Genomic DNA, 18,277 nt, shown 5'->3' with positions numbered 1-18,277 from the left:
TTTGTTGACATGCCAAATCTCTTCAAACTCCTAATAAAGTATAGCCCCTGTCTTGCCGCCTTTATGACTACATCAATATTTTGGGACCAGGTTAGATCCTCAGAGATCTTGACGCCCAGGAACTTGAAGCTGCTTACTCTCTACTTCTGATCCCGCTATGTGTTTCTTCGTCTTACCTTTCTTGCAGTCCACAATCAGCCCTTTCGTCTTACTGACATTGTATGCCAGGTTGTTGCTGCGGCACCACTCCACTAGTTGGCATATCTCACTCCAGTACGTACGCCCTGTCGTCACCACCTGAGATTCTACCAACAATGGTTGTATTGTCAGCAAATTTGTAAATGGTATTTGAGCCATGCCTAGCCATACAGTCATGTGTATACAGAGAGTTGAGGGAACAATGAATTCAGAATTGTATCATGACATTTTACAGGGGAATGTCAGGGTAGCAGTCTGTCACCTGAACCTTAATTGAAGTTGGATGATGCAATGATCTGAAACAGGAGTAAATCAACACAGAATGGTTTAAAATGGAGAAAATTCATGGTTTAGAATGGCCAAGTCAGTGCAGACTTTATCCCAACAGAGATGCTGTGGCATGACCTGGAGAGGGCTGTTTATGCAAGGTACCCCAGAGATATTGATGAACTGAAACAGTTTATATGGAAGAATGGTCTAAAATTCCTCCTCGCTACTGTGCATGTCTGATCAGCAGCTGCAGGAAACATTTGGTAGAGGTCATGGCTGCTAAAGGAGGTTCTACCAGTTATTAAATACAAAGATACACACATGTTTACTAGCCTGGACTGTGAATGATTAAACAATATGTTCAATGAAGACATAAAAAGTGCAATTGTCTGTGTGTTATCAGGTTAGGCAGTCTGTGTTTATCTATTATTGTGACTTAGATGAAGATCAGACCACATTTTATGAGTAATTAATGCAGAAAGCCCAGGTAATTGCAAAGGGTTCACAGTCTTGTTCTTGCAACTGTATACATCCCAAATAAGTATTCTAAAGGAAAGATGACACAGTATGGCTAACAGGAGAAGTCAAAACTAACATAAAAGCCAAAGAGAGGGCATATAATAGAGCAAAAATTAGTGGGAAGTTAGAGGATTGGGAAGCTTTTAAAAACCTACAGAATACAACTAAAAACGTCATTAAGGAGGTAAAGATGGAATACAAAAGTAAACTAGCCGGTAATATTAAAGAGGATACCAAAAGTTTCTTCAGATACATAAAGTGTAAAAGAGGGGTGAGAGTGGATATCGGTCCACTGGAAAGCAATGCTGGAGAGGTAGCAATGGAGGACAAGGAAATGGCGGACGAACTGATAAGTATTTTGCATCAGTCTTCACTGTGGAAGACATTGTGGTGGAAGGTCCAGTTGTCAAGTGTCATGAAGTGTGTGAAGTTACCAGAACTAGAGAGATGGTTCTTGGGAAACTGAAAGGTCTGAAGGTAGATAAGTCACTTGGACCAGATAGTACACCCCAGAGTTCCAACAGAGGTGGCTGAAGAGATTGTGGAGGCAATTGTAATTATCTTTCAAGAATCTCTGGGTTCTGGAATGGTTCTGGAAGACTGGAAAATTGTACATGCCATTCCACTCTTCAAGAAATGAGAGAGGCAGAAGAAAGGAAACTACAGGCTAATTAGTCTGACCTCAGTGGTTGGGAAGATGTTGGAGTTGATCAGCAAGGATGAGGACTCAGGATACTTGAAGGCACTTGATAAAATAGGCCATAGTCAGCATTGTTTCATGAAGCTACAAGCCCATGGTATTACAGAAATGATTCCAGCATGGATAAAGCAGTGGGTGACTGGCAGGAGGCAAAGAGTGGAATAAAGGGAGCCTTTTCTGGTTAGCTGTCAATGAATAGTGGTGATCTACAGGGTTCTGTGTTGGGACTAATTCTTTTTATGTTGTATGTCAGTGATTTCGATGACAGAATTGGTGGCTTTGTTGCAAAGTCTGCAGACGCTACAAAGATTGGTTGAGGGGCAGGTAGTTTTGAGGGAGTAGAGAAGCTACAGAAGGGCTTGGTCAGGTTAGGAGAACAGGCAACACGATGCAAGTGTATGGTCCTACACTTTGGTAGAAGAAATAGAAGGGTTGACTATTTCCTAAATGGAAAGAAAGTACAAAAAACTGAGGTGCAAAGGGACTAAGGAGTCCTTGTGCATGATTCCCCAGAAGTTAATTTGCGGGTTGAGTCTGTAGTGCGGAAGGCAAATGCAATGTTAGCATTCATTTCAAGAGGACTAGATTATAAAAGCAAGGATGTAATGTTGAGAATTTGTTAAGCACTGGTGAGGCCTCACTTGGAGTATTGTGAGCAGTTTTGGGCCCTTTATCTTAGAAAGGCTGTGCTGAAACTGGAGAGGGTTCAAAGGAGGTTCACAAAAAATTGTTCCAGGATTGAAGAGCAATTGATGGTTCTGGGCCTATATTCACTGGAATTCAGAAGAATGAGGGGTGACTTCATTGAAACCTATCGAAAGGTGAAAGGCCATGATAGAGTGGAGGTGGACAGGTTGTTTCCTATGGTGGGAATGTCTAAGTCTAGAGGACACAGCCTCAGAATTGAGGGGCATCTGTTTAGAAAGGAGATGAGGAGAAATTTCTTTAATCAGAGAGTGGTGAATCTGTGGAATTCATTGCCACAGCCAGCTGTGGAGACCGAGTCTTTATGTATATTTAAGGCAGAGTATGATGGATTCTTGATTAGTCAGAGCATGAAGGGATACGGGAGAGAAGGTGGAAGATTGGGTCTGAGAGGAAATTTGGATCAGCCTAATTCTGCTTCTCTATCTAATGGTCTTATGGGCTCCACAAATACAGCATATTTCACAACATATGCAGGTGATATTAAACCTGATTCTGATTCTGGAATGGTAAATCCTATAATTGACCAAAAAAAAAGTAATGGAAGTTTACATTGGGCAAGTTAGAATCATAGTCTCATGGAGACAGGTCATTTAATTGAACTTGTCCATGCTGATCAAGGTGTTAGCCTGAGCTAGTTGCATTTGCCTGTGCGTGGCTCGTATCCCTTGGAGTTCCCAGCCTTTTTTATACCATGGACCAATACCATTAATCAAGATTGGGAACCCCCGCTCTAAGCCTTTCCTATCCATATAAGGTTGAGGGGAGATCTGATAGTGTACAAAGTATCTTTTCCCAGGATTGAAATGTCTAATACCAGAGGGGCTAAATTCAAAGGAGATTTGAGGAGTAAACTCTTTAAAACAGAGTGGTGGGTGCCTGGAATGTGCTGCCTAGAGTGGTGGTAGAGGCAGATACATTATAGACTTTGAACAAGTGTTTTGATAGGCACCTGAATGTGAGGAAAATAGAAGGATATGGACATTCTGAAGGCAGAAAGTATTAGTTTAGTTGGCCATTTGGTTTCTAATGTAATTGGTAATGTTTTCAGCCCCAACATTGTTGGCTGAAGAGCCTGTTCCTGAGCTCTACATTTTGTATTCTATCCATGAACCTGCCCAAGTGTTGTCATTGAGTCCTATGTCCAATATAACCAATGTGCAAATTACACAACTCCTCCCATATTGGTTGGGAATAAATAATTCAATGGTCTAATGGTCCTTTTCCTTTAAAAGACCTGCATTTTCCTGGATATGTAAGCTCCAATTGTGTGTTGAAGCAAAAACTGTCTAATCTACACTGTTGAGTACTTTTTCATTTACTGTTTTTTCAAATTATAGTATTTTGGTTTCCTCTTTTATTGTAATCCATCAACTCTATTGGGTTGTCACAATAGTAAGAACTTTGTTCTGGTATTTGTTCCATGTCATCTCTGCATGGAGTTTTATTACCCAGTACAAGAAACAGCAGCATAATATGAAAGGTTAGGAATAATGGATATGTTTGCTTCCACAGTACACAAACAGCACCCCCAACACCAGCATGATCTTCGATGACCTACCATCCATGTTTGGCTACGAGCTTCAAAAGGATGGATTGCTGGTAGGTTTATTCTTTTACTGAAGAAAGGAATGCAAAGGGCAAGTGTGTATTTTCATAGTGACTTCACTATCTTGAGGAACCCCAAACACTTCATAGCCAACGATAAGTGAAGAGGAGAGATCAAATAAAGAAGCTGGTATGCAGAACATAGAAAAGGGTCTGAGCTAAAGCTAACAAATTTCTCGTCACATGCTGGTGATAATAAGCCTGATTCTGAACAGAAGGCAAATGTGAGCGTTTTGATCACCTGACTTATTCAATTTTTTTTTCCCTTCCCAAATAAGGTCACTACTGAGATACTGGTTTATGATTACTTCAAAAGTTGCATACTGTCACATTCACTGTGGGAAAATATTGTAATGGGATGTATTTAATTTTCTTTTATTATTTAGATATAAATTATGAAACAGTCCTTTCCAGCCCAATGAGCCACACCATCCAGCAACCCACCTGTTTAACCCTAGCCTCATCACAGGACAATTTACAATGACCAATTAACCTACTAACTTGCACCTTACTTGGATTGGAGCACCCAAAGAAATCCCATGGATTCACGGGGGGGGGGGGGGGGGTGGACGTGCAAACTCCTTGCAGACAGTGCTGGAGTTGAACTCTGAGCTCTGACTCATTGCTACAGTGGTGCCCACAGTAACGTGCATGCATTTGGATCACAAGATCAGAATCAGGTTTAATATCACTGGCATATGTGGTGAAATTTGTTAACTTTGCATTAACAGTACAATGCAATAAATGATAATAGATGGAGGGTTCGGGTTCATCTCCAGACACTGGAGCAGCTTGGCAGCTAATAGACTGCTGCACTGCAGCGGATGCCTTTCTTTTAATGCAAATTCAAAATGAAAATAGTCCTACTGTTCAGAAAGGAGCAGGTGCATTCTCCTTAGAATAATGCTTAATACTTGGATCTCAGTCAGTCCAAATCTATCTTATCCAGTCATTGTAAATTGATTGCATTCCCTTTGTTAGAGAAGTGTATTTCAACAGTATGTGGTTAACACCGAAGTACCTTGGAAAGTCTGGGGCTTATAAGTACTGCTGTTTAAATCTAATCAGTATCTGCATGCTTCAAGAGAATTGCTTTACTAATTGTCTTTAAGTGAAAGTAATAATAAATGGTGTTGCACCTGACTTACTTGAGCTGATGAAACGGTAAGGAATAGGCCCTTCCAGCCCTCCGAGCCATACCGCCCAGCAACCCCTGATTTAGCCCTAGCGTAATCACAGGACAGTTTACAATGACCAATTAACCTAACAACCGGTACGTACGTCTTCGGAATGTGGGAGGAAACTGGAGCACCCGGAGGAAACTCATGGGCTGACCGGGAGAACAGGTAGTGGTGGGAATTGATCCCGGGTCATTGGTACTGTAAAACATTGTGCTAACCACTACGCCACTGTGCCGCCTGTTATGAATGTAACAATTGGGGTTCTCGTCTTGAGATTTGATACCAAATTGGGGAGCCAGTGAATCGGGCTTGTAAGTCCAAACTTGGATCTGGTTACGCGGGTAGCCAGACGGGAAACCAGCAAAGATGGACGTGGGGGAATTTATAGAAAACCCGACTCTGGAGGCGCTGGAGGCAGCCACCAAATCAGACTTGATAAATTTGGCGAAGGGGTTAAACCTCGCAGAGGTGAGGTTGTCATTGAAAAAGCGGGAGGTGCGAAGGGCAATAACTCAGTATTATATTGTGAAGAATGTGTTTACAGCTGAGGTATTGGAAAATATCCCTGAAAAGGTACCAGCTAGTGGGACGGCTCAGTTAGAGTTGGAGAAATTAAGGTTGGAACATGCAATTAAGTTAAAGCAGCTGGAAGCAGCTGAGAAGGATAAAGAAAGAGCCGAGAAACAAAGGGAGCATGAGCTCCAGCTAAAGGAGTTAGAGCGGGACAGAGCTGAGAAGCAAAGAGAGCATGAACTTCAGTTAAAACAGCTGGAAGCAGCTGAGAAAGAGAAGGAAAGGGCCGAGAAGGAGAGGGAGGCAGGGAAACAGAGGAAACATGACTTGGAGATGGAGAAGTTAAGGCAAGAACAACAAGTTCAGGGGTCAGACCAAGAGGAGCGGTTTAATGTTAGTCGGGAGTTGAGGTTAGTACCTCCGTTCGAGGAGACGGATGTTGATAGTTATTTCTTGCTTTTTGAAAAGGTGGCAGTGAATCAGAAGTGGCCCAGAGAACAGTGGGTGGCGTTGTTACAAAGTGTGTTAAAAGGGAAGGCACAGCGGGCATATACGACGTTGTCCATGGAGGAGGAAGAGGAGGAGAGTTATGACAAAGGCGGCCATTCTCCGGAGTTATGAGCTAGTACCTGAAGTGTATAGACAAAAGTTCAGAAATTTAAAGAAAGGGTGGAATCAGACGTATACCGAGTTTGCCTATGAGAAGGGTGTGCTCGTTGGTGCACCACAGAAATAGTGGACGAGGATTATTGGCGTCTCGGAGTTAATTCTGATTGAGGAATTTAAAGGTTGTGTTTCGGAGGATATCCGGATGTATTTGAATGAGAAGCCGAATAAATCCATCTCAGAATTTGCTAGGTTCACAGATGAATATGCCCTAACCCACAAGACAAAGTTTTCCTCGAATAAAAGTTCCCAGAGAGACCGTGGGAATGATCGAGAAAGCCCGCCGGCTGAGGCAGAGGTCCCGCCGGGAGCTAGTGGTAAGGTTGAGGGGGAAAGGCAAGACGGCCAGAGATTTCCGGGCTTGACCTGTTTTAATTGTGGAAAGGGGGGGCATATTGCATCTAGGTGCTTTGCTCCGAGGAAAGAGACGGGAAAAGGGAAAGCAGCAGTCCCTATCGGATGTTCTGTGGTAATCAGTAAATCGACAAGAGAGCCCCGGGTAGACAGAGTATGATAAGGGTCTGAGACTTGTATGTCAAACGGAACCGTGTCTGTGAGGGAGGGAGGCACCCCAGTTCCAGTACGGATCTGGAGAGACACAGGGGCGAAACTATCATTGATCAGCAGTAAGGTACTAGATTTTGGTTGCAAGACGGGAATGGTAGATGTGAAAGGCATAGGCAAAGGGACGGAAATGGTGCCCTTGCATAAGATCGTTATGAATTGTGAGCTAGTCTCTGGACCAGTTGAAATGGGGGTGCGATCAGAATTCCCGAGAACTGACGCAGACGTCCTTCTGGGTAACGATTTAGCCGGTGGTAAGGTTTGGTAGGCAATAATGCTGACAAAACAGCCTGTGAGTGTTGAGGCTCCGCCCCAGAGTCCAAGATCTATCCCGCATGCGCGGTCACTCGCAGCATGTCGAGAAAGGCAGCTGAGAACGAGAGCAGTTTAAATCTGGCCAGTATCGATTTGGCCGAGACGTTTTTACCGACTCTGTACCACGAGGGTTTGGAGGTTGGTAAAACAGAGGGTAGTAAAGTGAAAGAGAGTAAGGGAGAGGAGATAGACCTGCCCTTAGCGAGGAATGAAGTGCTAGAGGCACGAAATGGAGATGAGAAACAGGTAAAGCTGTTAAAAGGTCCAGAGGTGGACATGGATGATCTGTCTGGTTTGGCAGAACTGTTTGAAGAAATTGAAAATTCTAAAGGTGTTCCCGATAATGAAATGAGGGCAGTCCTAGATGAAAAGGATGCCCTTACTTTGAAGAAGTCTGCTGGGTTGGCAGATGAGGTTGTTGCAGCCAGCGGGGTTGAATTTTCTCCAGAAGGGAGTTGCCCAGAGAGCAGCTGGGAGAATCAGGGGAATTTAGAATTTGGACTGGGTACGGGTATTGAAAGCCTGGAAGAGGCAAATGTCCGGTTTGAGTGTGTCCAAGATGTGGATGCACGTGGTACTGAACCTAGTAATGGAGCTCAGAAAAAGTCTGAGGTATTTGATTCAGTTGAAAAGGAATGCAGTCCTTGTGGGTCAGATAGACTTGGTTCAGTGAAGAAAGGGTTAACCTTGGTAATAGTGGGAAGTGAGAGTTCCCAGGTGTTTGTGCTCGAAGGGGTGTTAAAAGTTAATGCGGAGATCAAACATGGGGAGATGAATATTATCATTGAAGAAAACGGGAAATATGTAGTTCCCAAATCGAATGAAGAAAATTTAAAACCCGCGGATCACTTACAGGTTGAGTTGGAAGATGACGGGGCCCCCCATGCTATTGTTATTCCAGAGTGTGGTGTGAAAAGGCAGAATTTGAAATGCTGCTTGAACAAAGAGTTCGAACTGAAAACTAATAGCCTGAAGGGTCCTGAAGGGAAAGCTAGCAACTTACGTAAAATTAAAGAATTGGGTGGAAATTCAGAAGATGGTCTAAGTTTGGGACACAGTGTTGATAAAATAACTCCTATGAAAGAAGCAGGCAAAAGCCTATTTTGCCAGGTTACCCGAGTTCCCCACGTGGGAACTAACCGGAAAAGAGACGAGGCTTAATGGGGATGCCATTTTTAAATAGCAGAAACCAGTTTTAAGGGACAACCCCCATGGAAGCCTGCCTGTTAAGTTTGAAAGCAACATAACGATTGGTATTTGCATGAACTTTTGTAGTATACACGTAAGCTTAAGATCACCACTCTTTAGTTTTGTTTGCTGAAGAAAAAAAATAGGTGGTTACTAAATTGGAGTCTGATGCTACAAGACTTTAGTAGGGTACAAGATGTTAAGATATTAAAGGAAGTGACAATTGTAATCGGTAACCATCTGGATACTGAATTGAACGTATAACTGTATTACTCTGTAAAAGAAAAACTTTTGTATTGTGTTAGATTCTACAATCCTGTAAGACTCTGTACTACTCCGTTTTCACCGCTGGTGAAAACGCTTTGAAGAAAGGGGGTGTTATGAATGTACCACAGCTCTAAGGGGCCGAAGGGTGCGGGGTAGCCCCCTCCTTTGTGAGAATCGCAAGATCACTATTGAGTCAATTCAGGAGACCCAGGAAATGAAAGACATATAGAATCCACAAGGCGTTGGAATGTGCCTTGGCCTCCGAGAGGCGGACCCATTGATGCCGGCTATTGTCTCTTGGAGACGGACTTCTGTATTGCATCCTGTACGATGCAATCAAAGCCCCAGGCAATGAACTGAGGGGGAGGTTGGTGGAGGGATTGCATCATCCCCAACCTGATTGACACCTGAGACCCTGTGAGTCAGGATAAAAAGAGGGTCTGTGGGAACAGCCCCTCAGATGCACCAGAAGAAATGTTAGCGATCCCGTAATAGCGAAAGCCGGTGGAAGGCCACGTGCGTCTGCTTCCATTTGCCCAGAATCGGTGACCTTTGCCACGGAAAAACGGTTTTTAGCTAACAACGGGGAACTCAACTCTCAAGGACTCTCGAAGGATTGACATCATAAACAGAATGGGCAAGTTTTAACCCGTCTCTCTCTCTCTCTCTCCAACAATTGCCACACAGGGTCCCCAATGGCGGCAACCTGTATGAACTGAACAAACTATATATTTCCATCGGACAATTCATTATCCCCTAGACAACAATACAGCTTATTTCTTATTGATTATTATTATACCCGCGCTTTTAGATTTAGTATTGACGATGTATATTATCTGTGTGTTTGCATTGATATTATTTTTGTGTATTTCTATCAATAAATACTGTTAAAAATAGTACCATCAGACTTCAACGGACCTCTCTATCTTTGCTGGTAAGTGACCCAGTTACGGGGTACGTAACACGCCGTACTGTTACAGCATTTGCAAATGAACTCACAAGTACAAGTGCCCATGGGTTAGTCTGAAATGGGTCAATGTAAAATGGAATTATCGAAAGCCAGACAAAAAAATCGATGAAGTGCAGCGAAACTCAGGGACTCTGGGTTCACTAGATCTAGAGCTTCCTCCAATCAGAAGCTACAAGACTGATCAAAATTAACCCTTAATTATGTGAACATGGTTGGCTCTCATGAATAGCTTTCTGATTAGGAAATAAAAGTTTCCCATGTGAATTTAATGTTTTTTTTTAACCCCTTCTAGGGATACTTGGTATTTGCAAAGCCAGAGAATGCTTGTGAGCCCATCGCCCCACCTCCTTCAAACACCACCATTTTGGATTTTATTGTTGTGATTCGCCGATATGGATGCAATTTTGATGTCAAGGTATATAACACATCAAGCTGGATTCAGACTGTTTCCTAATTAAACTTCTATATATTCTGGTAGTTGGAATACAGTGGAATCTGGTTAATTATGACACATGGGGACCAGTACATTTTGGCCCAAATGAATGGCTCTCCCAGTTAGCTGAAGTTTTGTGGAAATAGTTAAAATGGTATAAAATAGACTACCATTAACTGAGTAAAAAATTATGCATTTAAATGAAATACAGAACAAATTAGAACACTATCACAAAGTACTATAAAATTGTATTAGTTCCTAATAATTATCAACAGAGAATTCATCAGATTTACACTGTCATCTTCTGCTTTTTGAATCCGCCTCTGTTGGCCCATATAGATAGCATAACACAAGCACACGCAACATACGTTGTTTAAAAACTGTTTGCTCTAAGAAAGGTGCAGTGGTTAACTACCACTGTAAGTGCATGCAACTGACACTAGATAGGAACAGTCTCCTGGTGTCCCAAATAAACACAGGGAATCCCTGCTATTTTCTTGATTAGTTTTTGTTCTTTAAGAGTTGTCTCTCTGATCTAAAGGGAGTAATTCAAGTTTGCCCATTTAACTGTAATCCTTTATTCTTGAGATCATAATTCATTCTTTTCTTTTTTCACTTTCCCATATATTCTCTGCTTTGAATGTAGAACATAGAACAATACAGCAAAGGAACAGGCGATTCGGCAAACAGTGTTGTGCCGAACCAGGTAAAGAGTAAAACAAAAACACCCAAACACTAATCCCTCCCACCTACGCTACGTAGGAGGTCCATTTCCCTCCATCTTTCTCATGTTCAGGTGCCTATGGAAATAACTCTTAAAAGCTTCTAATGTATTTGCCTCTGCCACCATTCCAGGTACCACATTCTAGGCGTCCACCACTCTCTGAGTAAAAAAACTTACCCTTCACATCCCCCTTGAACCTACCCTTCAATGCATGTCCTCTGGTATTAAGACATTTCTACCCTGGGTAGCAGATACACCGTGTACTCTATCTATGCCTTTATAAACCTCTGTCAGATCTCCCCTTAGCCTGTGTTGCTTCAGAGCAAACAACCCAAGTTTATCCAACTTCTTATGATAACATCTGCCTTCTAACCCAGGCAGTATCCTGGTAAACCTTTCTGCACCCTCTCCAAAGCCTTAACATCCTTCCTATAGTGGGACAACCAGAACTGTATGCGGTACTCCAGATGTGGCCTAAGTAGAGTTTCATGAAGTTGCAACATATGGTCTTGACTTTTACTGACTTTACTTGACTTTCATTGCCTGGACAGAGTGGGGGGGGGGGACGGACTCACTGCCTTGACTAATAAAAGCAAGCAGTCCATAAGGCTTCTTAATCACCCTATTGACCTGTGTAGCCACTTTCAAGAAACTATGAATCTGAATCCCAACATCTCTCTGCTCAGACCTCTGGATCTTGCTCTTATGTGTACTGCCTCCTTGCATTTGCCCTACCAAGGTACAACACCTCAAATTTGTCTGGGTTAAACTCCATATGCCATTTCACTGTGCATATCTGCGTGCTGTACTCCTTGCCAGTCTTCTACACTATCCACAACTCCACCAATCTCGGTATCATCCGCAAAATTATTAACCCATTCAGGTCATTTCATACACCACAAACAGCAGAGCTCCCAGCACAGATCTCTGCAGAATACCACTAACTACAGACCTCCAGTTCAAATCAGTCCCTTCAACCACTACCCTCTGACTTCTATGCAGAAGCTAGTTCTGAATTTACACGCATTCCCGTAGCTGAGGCCAATCTAATGTTTGAGGTAGATCTGGCAAGTTTTTCTCTCTTTTGAAATCTGTGGCTCTGTTCATAAACTTCATGGACTGTATGATTTATTAATTTATTTTAGCTGCTTTGTTAACCTATGCTACCATTTATTTTATTTGGAGATATAGTGCGGAAGACGCCCAAAGAGTCACACCGTCCAGCTACCCACCTATTTAACCTTAGCCTAATCACAGGACAGTTTATAATGACCAATTAACCTACTAACCAGTATGACTTTGGAATGTGGGTAGAAGCCAGCTCACTTGGAGGAGATCCACACAGGTCATGGGGCAAATGTACAAACTCCTTACAGACAGCGCTGGAATTGAAATCTGAACTCCGGAATGCCCTGAGCTGTAATAGCGCCATGCTAACCGCTGTGTTACTGTGGCGCCCATTTCCAAGACATATACAGCTTTACTCTGGCTTTCTCACCGTTTGCATCCAGGATTTCATTGCACCAGCCTGTAATGCCCTCCTGGTCTTTTGCTCTCTTTCTCTTCCTCATTGTTTCCTTCATTTTCATTGGCTTGCAGAGTTTGAGATTATAGGCTCAGCTCCAAATTTCTAATGTACGTCATAAGCAGCGGTGCTCTGTCTTCTCACCCAACTCAGAACAGTAGCCAGTGCACAATTGCCATTTTTATCTCTTAATACGCTGTCACTGATGATTTTGTCCCAAGGGCTGGGTTGAATTGTTGTTGGCAAGCCACTTGTCTAGTGCTCTATTGAAGTTGTTTTGTATACATATCTCAGCATCAGTTCAGTGTTGTGCCTTAACTCTGTGCTGAGTCTTGATCAGGCCACCCTTGTAGAACTGGGTGTTAGTTACTCTGGATTATTGTTTTTAAAACTCACCTGCCAATATTAAACTGACTGACCTGTAATCTCCAGGGTTATCATTATTCCCATTAACAAACAAGATGGTTTAAAATTTGCCATAGTTCTGACATCATGCTGTACTGAGGTGAGCTTGAGGATTGTTTGCAGTACTACCACAGCTTCTAAATGCATATCTCTCACTATCCAGGCTGGTGATTTGCCCACTCAAGCACTGTTAGCTTTTCAAACTGTTCTTTATTTCCATTCTGGCTGATGTCTCTTGAAACTAAACTTATCCCTTCTGCCTACACAATGTCCATATTCTTCCATTTCCCACACATTCTATCACCTATTCAAAAGCTTTTTAAATGCCTCTATCATATCTCTCTGTACCACCATCCCTGGCAGTGTATTCCAGACACCCAATACTCCACAAACCTGCCTGTCCAGGTTGACCCATTGTCTCAGCTTGCTCCTGCCCCATCAAACTCATTTCTGCATACCTCGACACTGTTTTATCCCCCCTTGTTCCATCCCTTCCCACCTATGTTTGTGACACTTCTAATGCTTTGAATTTTTTCAATGATTTTAAGCACCCTGGTTCCCAGCGCCTTATTTTCACCATGGAGTCCCTGTATACCTCCAACCCCCACCAGGGAGGTCTCAAAGCTCTCCGCTTCCTTTTGGATTCCAGAACTAACCAATTCCCCTCTACCACCACTCTCCTCTGTCTAGTGGAATTAGTCCTTACTCTTAATAATTTCTCCTTTGGCTCCTCCCACTTCCTCCAAACCAAAGGTGTATCCAAGGGCACCCATATGGGTCCTAGCTATGTCTGCCTTTTTGTTGGCTTTGTGAAACAGTCCATGTTCTGAGCCTATATTGGTATTGGTCCCCCACTTTTCCTTCGCTACATCGATGACTGCATTGGCGCTGCTTCCTGCACGGATGCTGAGCTTGTTGACTTCATTAACTTTGCCTCCAGCTTTTACCCTGCCCTCACATTTACCTGGTCCATTTCTGACACCTGCCTCCCCTTTCTTGATCTTTCAGTCTCTATCTCTAGAAACAGCTTATCTACTGATGTCTACTATAAGCCCACGGACTCTCACAGCTTCCTGGACTATTCCTCTTCCCACCCTGTCTCTTGCAAAAATGACATCCCCTTCTCACAATTCCTCCGTCTCCACCGCATCTGCTGTCAGGGTGAGGCTTTTCATTCCAGGACGAAGGAGATGTCTTCCTTTTTTTAAAGAAAGGGGCTTCCCTTCCTCCACCATCAACTCTGCTCTCAAACGCATCTCTCCCATTTCACACACATCTGCTCTCACCTCATCCTCCTGGCACCCCACTAGGGATAGGGTTCCCCTTGTCCTTACCTACCACCCCACCAGCCTCCGGGTCCAATGTGTAATTCTCCATAACTTCCGTCACCTCCAACGGGATCCCACTACCAAGCACATCTCCCCCCCCCCCCCCCTCTGCTTTCCGCAGGGATCGTTCCCTATGCGACTCCCTTGTCCACTTGTTCCCCCCCCCCCCCCCATCCCTTCCCACCGATCTCCCTCCTGGCACTTATCCTTGTAAGCGGAACAAGTGCTACACCTGCCCTTACACTTCCTTCCTCACCACCATTCAGGGCCTCAGACAGTCCTTCCAGGTGAGGCGACACTTCACCTGTGAGTCAGCTGGTGTGATATACTGCATCTGGTGCTCCCGGTGTGGCCTTCTGTATATTGGTGAAACTGGTCGCAGACTGGTTTCGCTGAACACCTATGCCCTGTCCGCCAGAGAAAGCAGGATCTCCCGGTGGCCACACATTTTAATTCCATGTCCCGTTCCCATTCTGATATGTCAATCCATGGCCTCCATTACTGTCAAGATGAGGCCACACTCAGGTTGGAGGAACAACACCTTATATTCCGTCTGGATAGCCTCCAACCTGATGGCATGAACATTGATTTCTCTGACTTCCATTAATGCCCTTCCTCCCCATCTTATCTCAACCTTTATTAATTAATTCCCTCCTTTTTTTCTCTCTCTTTTCTCTCTGTCCCTCTCACAATCACTCCTTGCCTGCTCTCCATCTCCCACTGGTGCTCCTCTCCCCCGTTCTTTCTCCCTAGGCCTCCCATCCCATGATCCTTTCCCTTCTCCAGCTTTTGCCAATCAATTTTCCAGCTCTTAGCTTCATTCTCCTCCCCCCCCCCCCTGTCTTCTTCTATCATTTTGGATTTCCCCCTCCCCATCCTACTTTCAAATCTCTTACTATCTCTTCTTTCAGTTAGTCCTGACGAAGGGTCTCGGCCGGAAACATCGATTGTACTTCTTCCTATAGATGCTGCATGGCTTGCTGCGTTCCTCCAGCATTTTATGTGTTACCCATTACTCCCCGTGTTTTAAAAAATATAAGAACATAAGAAATATGTAGACCATCTGGCCCAACGAGCTTGCTCTGCTATTCAGTAAGATCATGGCTAATCTGGCCATGGACTCATCTCCACCTACATAAATTTTTCCCAGAACCCTTAATTACCCAACTGGAAAAAATCTATCCAACTTGTCTTAAATATATTTACTGATGTAGCCACCACCACTTCATTGCATTCACCACTTTCTGGGAAAAGTAGTTCCTCCTCATCTCCATCCTAAATCTACTCCCCCAAATCTTGAGGCTATGTCCCCTAGTTCTAGTCTCGTCTATCAGTGGAAACAACTTTCCTGCCTCTATTTCATCTATCCTTTTCATAATTTTATATGTTTCCATCAAATCTCCTCTGATTTTTATGAATTTCAGTGAGTACAGTTCCAGGTGACACAATCTCTCCTCATAGTCTAACTTCCTTATTGCTGGAATCAACCTGGTGAACCTCCTCTGCACCTCTTCCAAAGCGAGTATATTCTTCCTCAAGTAAGGAGACCAGAACTGCACACAGTACTCCAGGTGCGACCTCACCAGTACCCTGTACATATCCTCTCTGCTCTTAAATTCAATCCCTCTAGCAATGAAGGCCAACATTCCATTGGTTTTCTTGATAGCCCGCTGCACCTGCAAACCAACCTTTTGTGATTCATGCACAAGCACATCCAGTTTTCCTGCCAAAGTGGATAACTTCACATTTACCAACATTGTACTCCATCAGCCAGACCCTTGCCCACTTTCTTAACCTATCTATATCTCTCTGCAGGCTCCCGCACAATTTGCTTTTCCACCCAATTTAGTGTCATCAGCAAACTTAGATACACTACACTTGGTCCCCTCTTCCTGTTCGTTAATGTATATTGTGAACAGTTGCGGACCCAGCACCGAACTCTGCAGCATACCACTCACCACTGATTGCCAACCAGAGTAACACCCATGTATCCCAACTCTTTGCTTTCCATGAGTTAACGAATCCTCTATCCATGTTAATACTTCATCCCCCAACTCTATGCATCCTTCACTTATGGTTAAGTCTTTTATGCAGCACCTTGTCGAATGCCTTCTGGAAATCCAAGTAAATCCTTGTCCGTCTGTTCCCTTCTGTCCACCGCACTTATATAAATAACTCCAGTAAATTTGTCAAACAGGACCTGCCTTTGCTGAATCCATGCTGCGTCTGCCCAATGAATCCATTTCTTTCCAGATATTTTTCTTTAATGATAACTTCAAGCGTTTTCCCAAATACAGATGTTAAACTAACTTGCCAATAGTTACCTACCTTTTACCTACATCCTTTTTTAAACAGTGGCATGACATTTGGCATCTTCCAGTCCACCAGGACTTGCTCAGAGTCCAGAGAATTTTGGTAAATTATCACCAAAGTGTCTTGCTATAACTTCTGCCATTTCCTTCAGTACCCTGGGAGGCATTCCATCAGGACCAGGGGCCCTATCTATCTTCAGGCCCACAAGTTTGCTCAGTACTAGCTCTTTAGTGATGGCCATTATATTGAGGTCCTTACTTCTCATCTCATCCATAACGTCTCTCTTTGGCATGTTAGACATGTTCTCCATCGTAAAGACCGACACCAAATAGTCATTCAAAGCCTCAGCCAGTTCCTTATTACTCAATATTAATTCTCCCAACTCATCCTTCAAGAGACCTATGTTCCCTTTAGCCACCCTTTTCCGCTTTATATAATTATAAAAGCTTTTGCTATCCATTTTTATAGTTTGTGCTAGTTTACTTTCATAATCTCTCTTCCCTTTCTTTATTGTTCACTTAGTGGTTCTTTGTTGCTTTTTGAAGTTTTCTCAATCTTCCAGTTTCCCACTACTCTTGTGACCTTGTACACATGAGCTTTTAGTTTGATGCCTTCTTTTATTTCCTTAGTTAGCCAAGGCTGGCTCTCACTACTTACTGTCCTTGCTTTTAACTTTGTTGAGCACCTTGGAAAAATCTCTTTGAAAGTCTTCCACTGTTCCTCAACCATCCCACCATATAGGTTGTGTTCCCAGCCTGCACCAGCCAAATCTTCCCTCATCCCATTGTAGTCTTTATTGTTTAGGCATAATACACTGGTTTTAGATTGAACTATTGCATCCTCCATTTGTATGAGAGACTCAATCATACTGTGATCACTCTTTCGAAGAGGATCCCTAACTACAAGATCACTAACTTTACCTGTCTCATTTCACAGGACCAGAACTAAGACAGCACATTCCCTTGTAGGTTCAGGAACATGCTGTTCAAGAAAGCTATCAATGATGCATTCCATGAGTCCTCCTCACGACTACCTTGACCAACTTTATTTACCCAATCCATGAGCAAGTTAAAGTGCCCATGATAACGGCTGTTCCATTCTTACATGCCTCAAACTTTTCTCTGCTTATTGCCTGTGCCACTGCAATGTTATTCTTTGGTGGCTGATAGACAACTCTCACCAGTGATTTTTTTTTCCCTTTGCTTTTTCTAATCTCTATTCAACATTCTGCTCCTTAGATCTTATATCGTCTCTCACTATCATCCTGATCTCACACCACCTCCCTTACCTTCCTGCCTATCCTTCTAAATAACCTGATATCCTTGGATCTATTCCCAATCCTGCCCACCCTGAAATCATGTTTCTGTTATAGCCACTAAATCACACCCCCTTGTACTGACTTATGCCACAAGTTATTTCGAATACAACGGGCATTCACATAAAGTGCCCTTACATTCATTGTGCCTTTAAAATCTTGTAAATTTTTTTTTCTTTTGCACTTGACTTTTCTTTACTCTTACTCTCGTTTTTAATCTTTTACTTTATCTTTATCCACACTTTTCTCTTTTTCTTTATCCATACTTCTCCAATGTGTAGAACCCACCTCCCTACTATTCAGTTTAAAGCCCTATCCACACCCCTAGTTATGCGATTCACTAGGATCCAGGTCCCATTACGTTTCAGGTAGAGCCCATCCCATTGGAACAGCTCCGTCCTTCCATAGTACTGGTGCCAGTTTCCCATGAATTCAAACCCACTTCTCCCACACCAATCTTTGAGCCACATATTTAACTCTCTAATCTTCTTGACCCTATGCCAATCTGCACATGACTCAGCTAGTAATCCAGAGATTACCACCTTTTAGGTTCTGCTTTTTAATTTGGTT

General features: G+C 43.2%; 1 protein-coding gene across 3 annotated transcripts in view; it reads left to right on the top strand.

Annotated features, from left to right (window-relative positions):
- Nucleotides 1-18,277, top strand: part of LOC140729367 (E3 ubiquitin-protein ligase RNF167-like) — a 203,392-nt gene that overhangs the window by 49,628 nt on the left and 135,487 nt on the right. For all 3 annotated transcript variants that reach the window (XM_073049026.1, XM_073049027.1, XM_073049028.1), the window contains 2 exons: nucleotides 3,908-3,994; nucleotides 9,957-10,079. In XM_073049026.1, coding sequence (XP_072905127.1) covers nucleotides 3,908-3,994; nucleotides 9,957-10,079 — 210 coding nt within the window. The remainder of the gene's footprint in view (nucleotides 1-3,907; nucleotides 3,995-9,956; nucleotides 10,080-18,277) is intronic.

This window comes from Hemitrygon akajei, chromosome 6 (assembly GCF_048418815.1).
Source record: "Hemitrygon akajei chromosome 6, sHemAka1.3, whole genome shotgun sequence".
Lineage (NCBI taxonomy): Eukaryota > Metazoa > Chordata > Chondrichthyes > Myliobatiformes > Dasyatidae > Hemitrygon > Hemitrygon akajei.
This window is presented reverse-complemented; position numbering and strand designations above follow the sequence as displayed.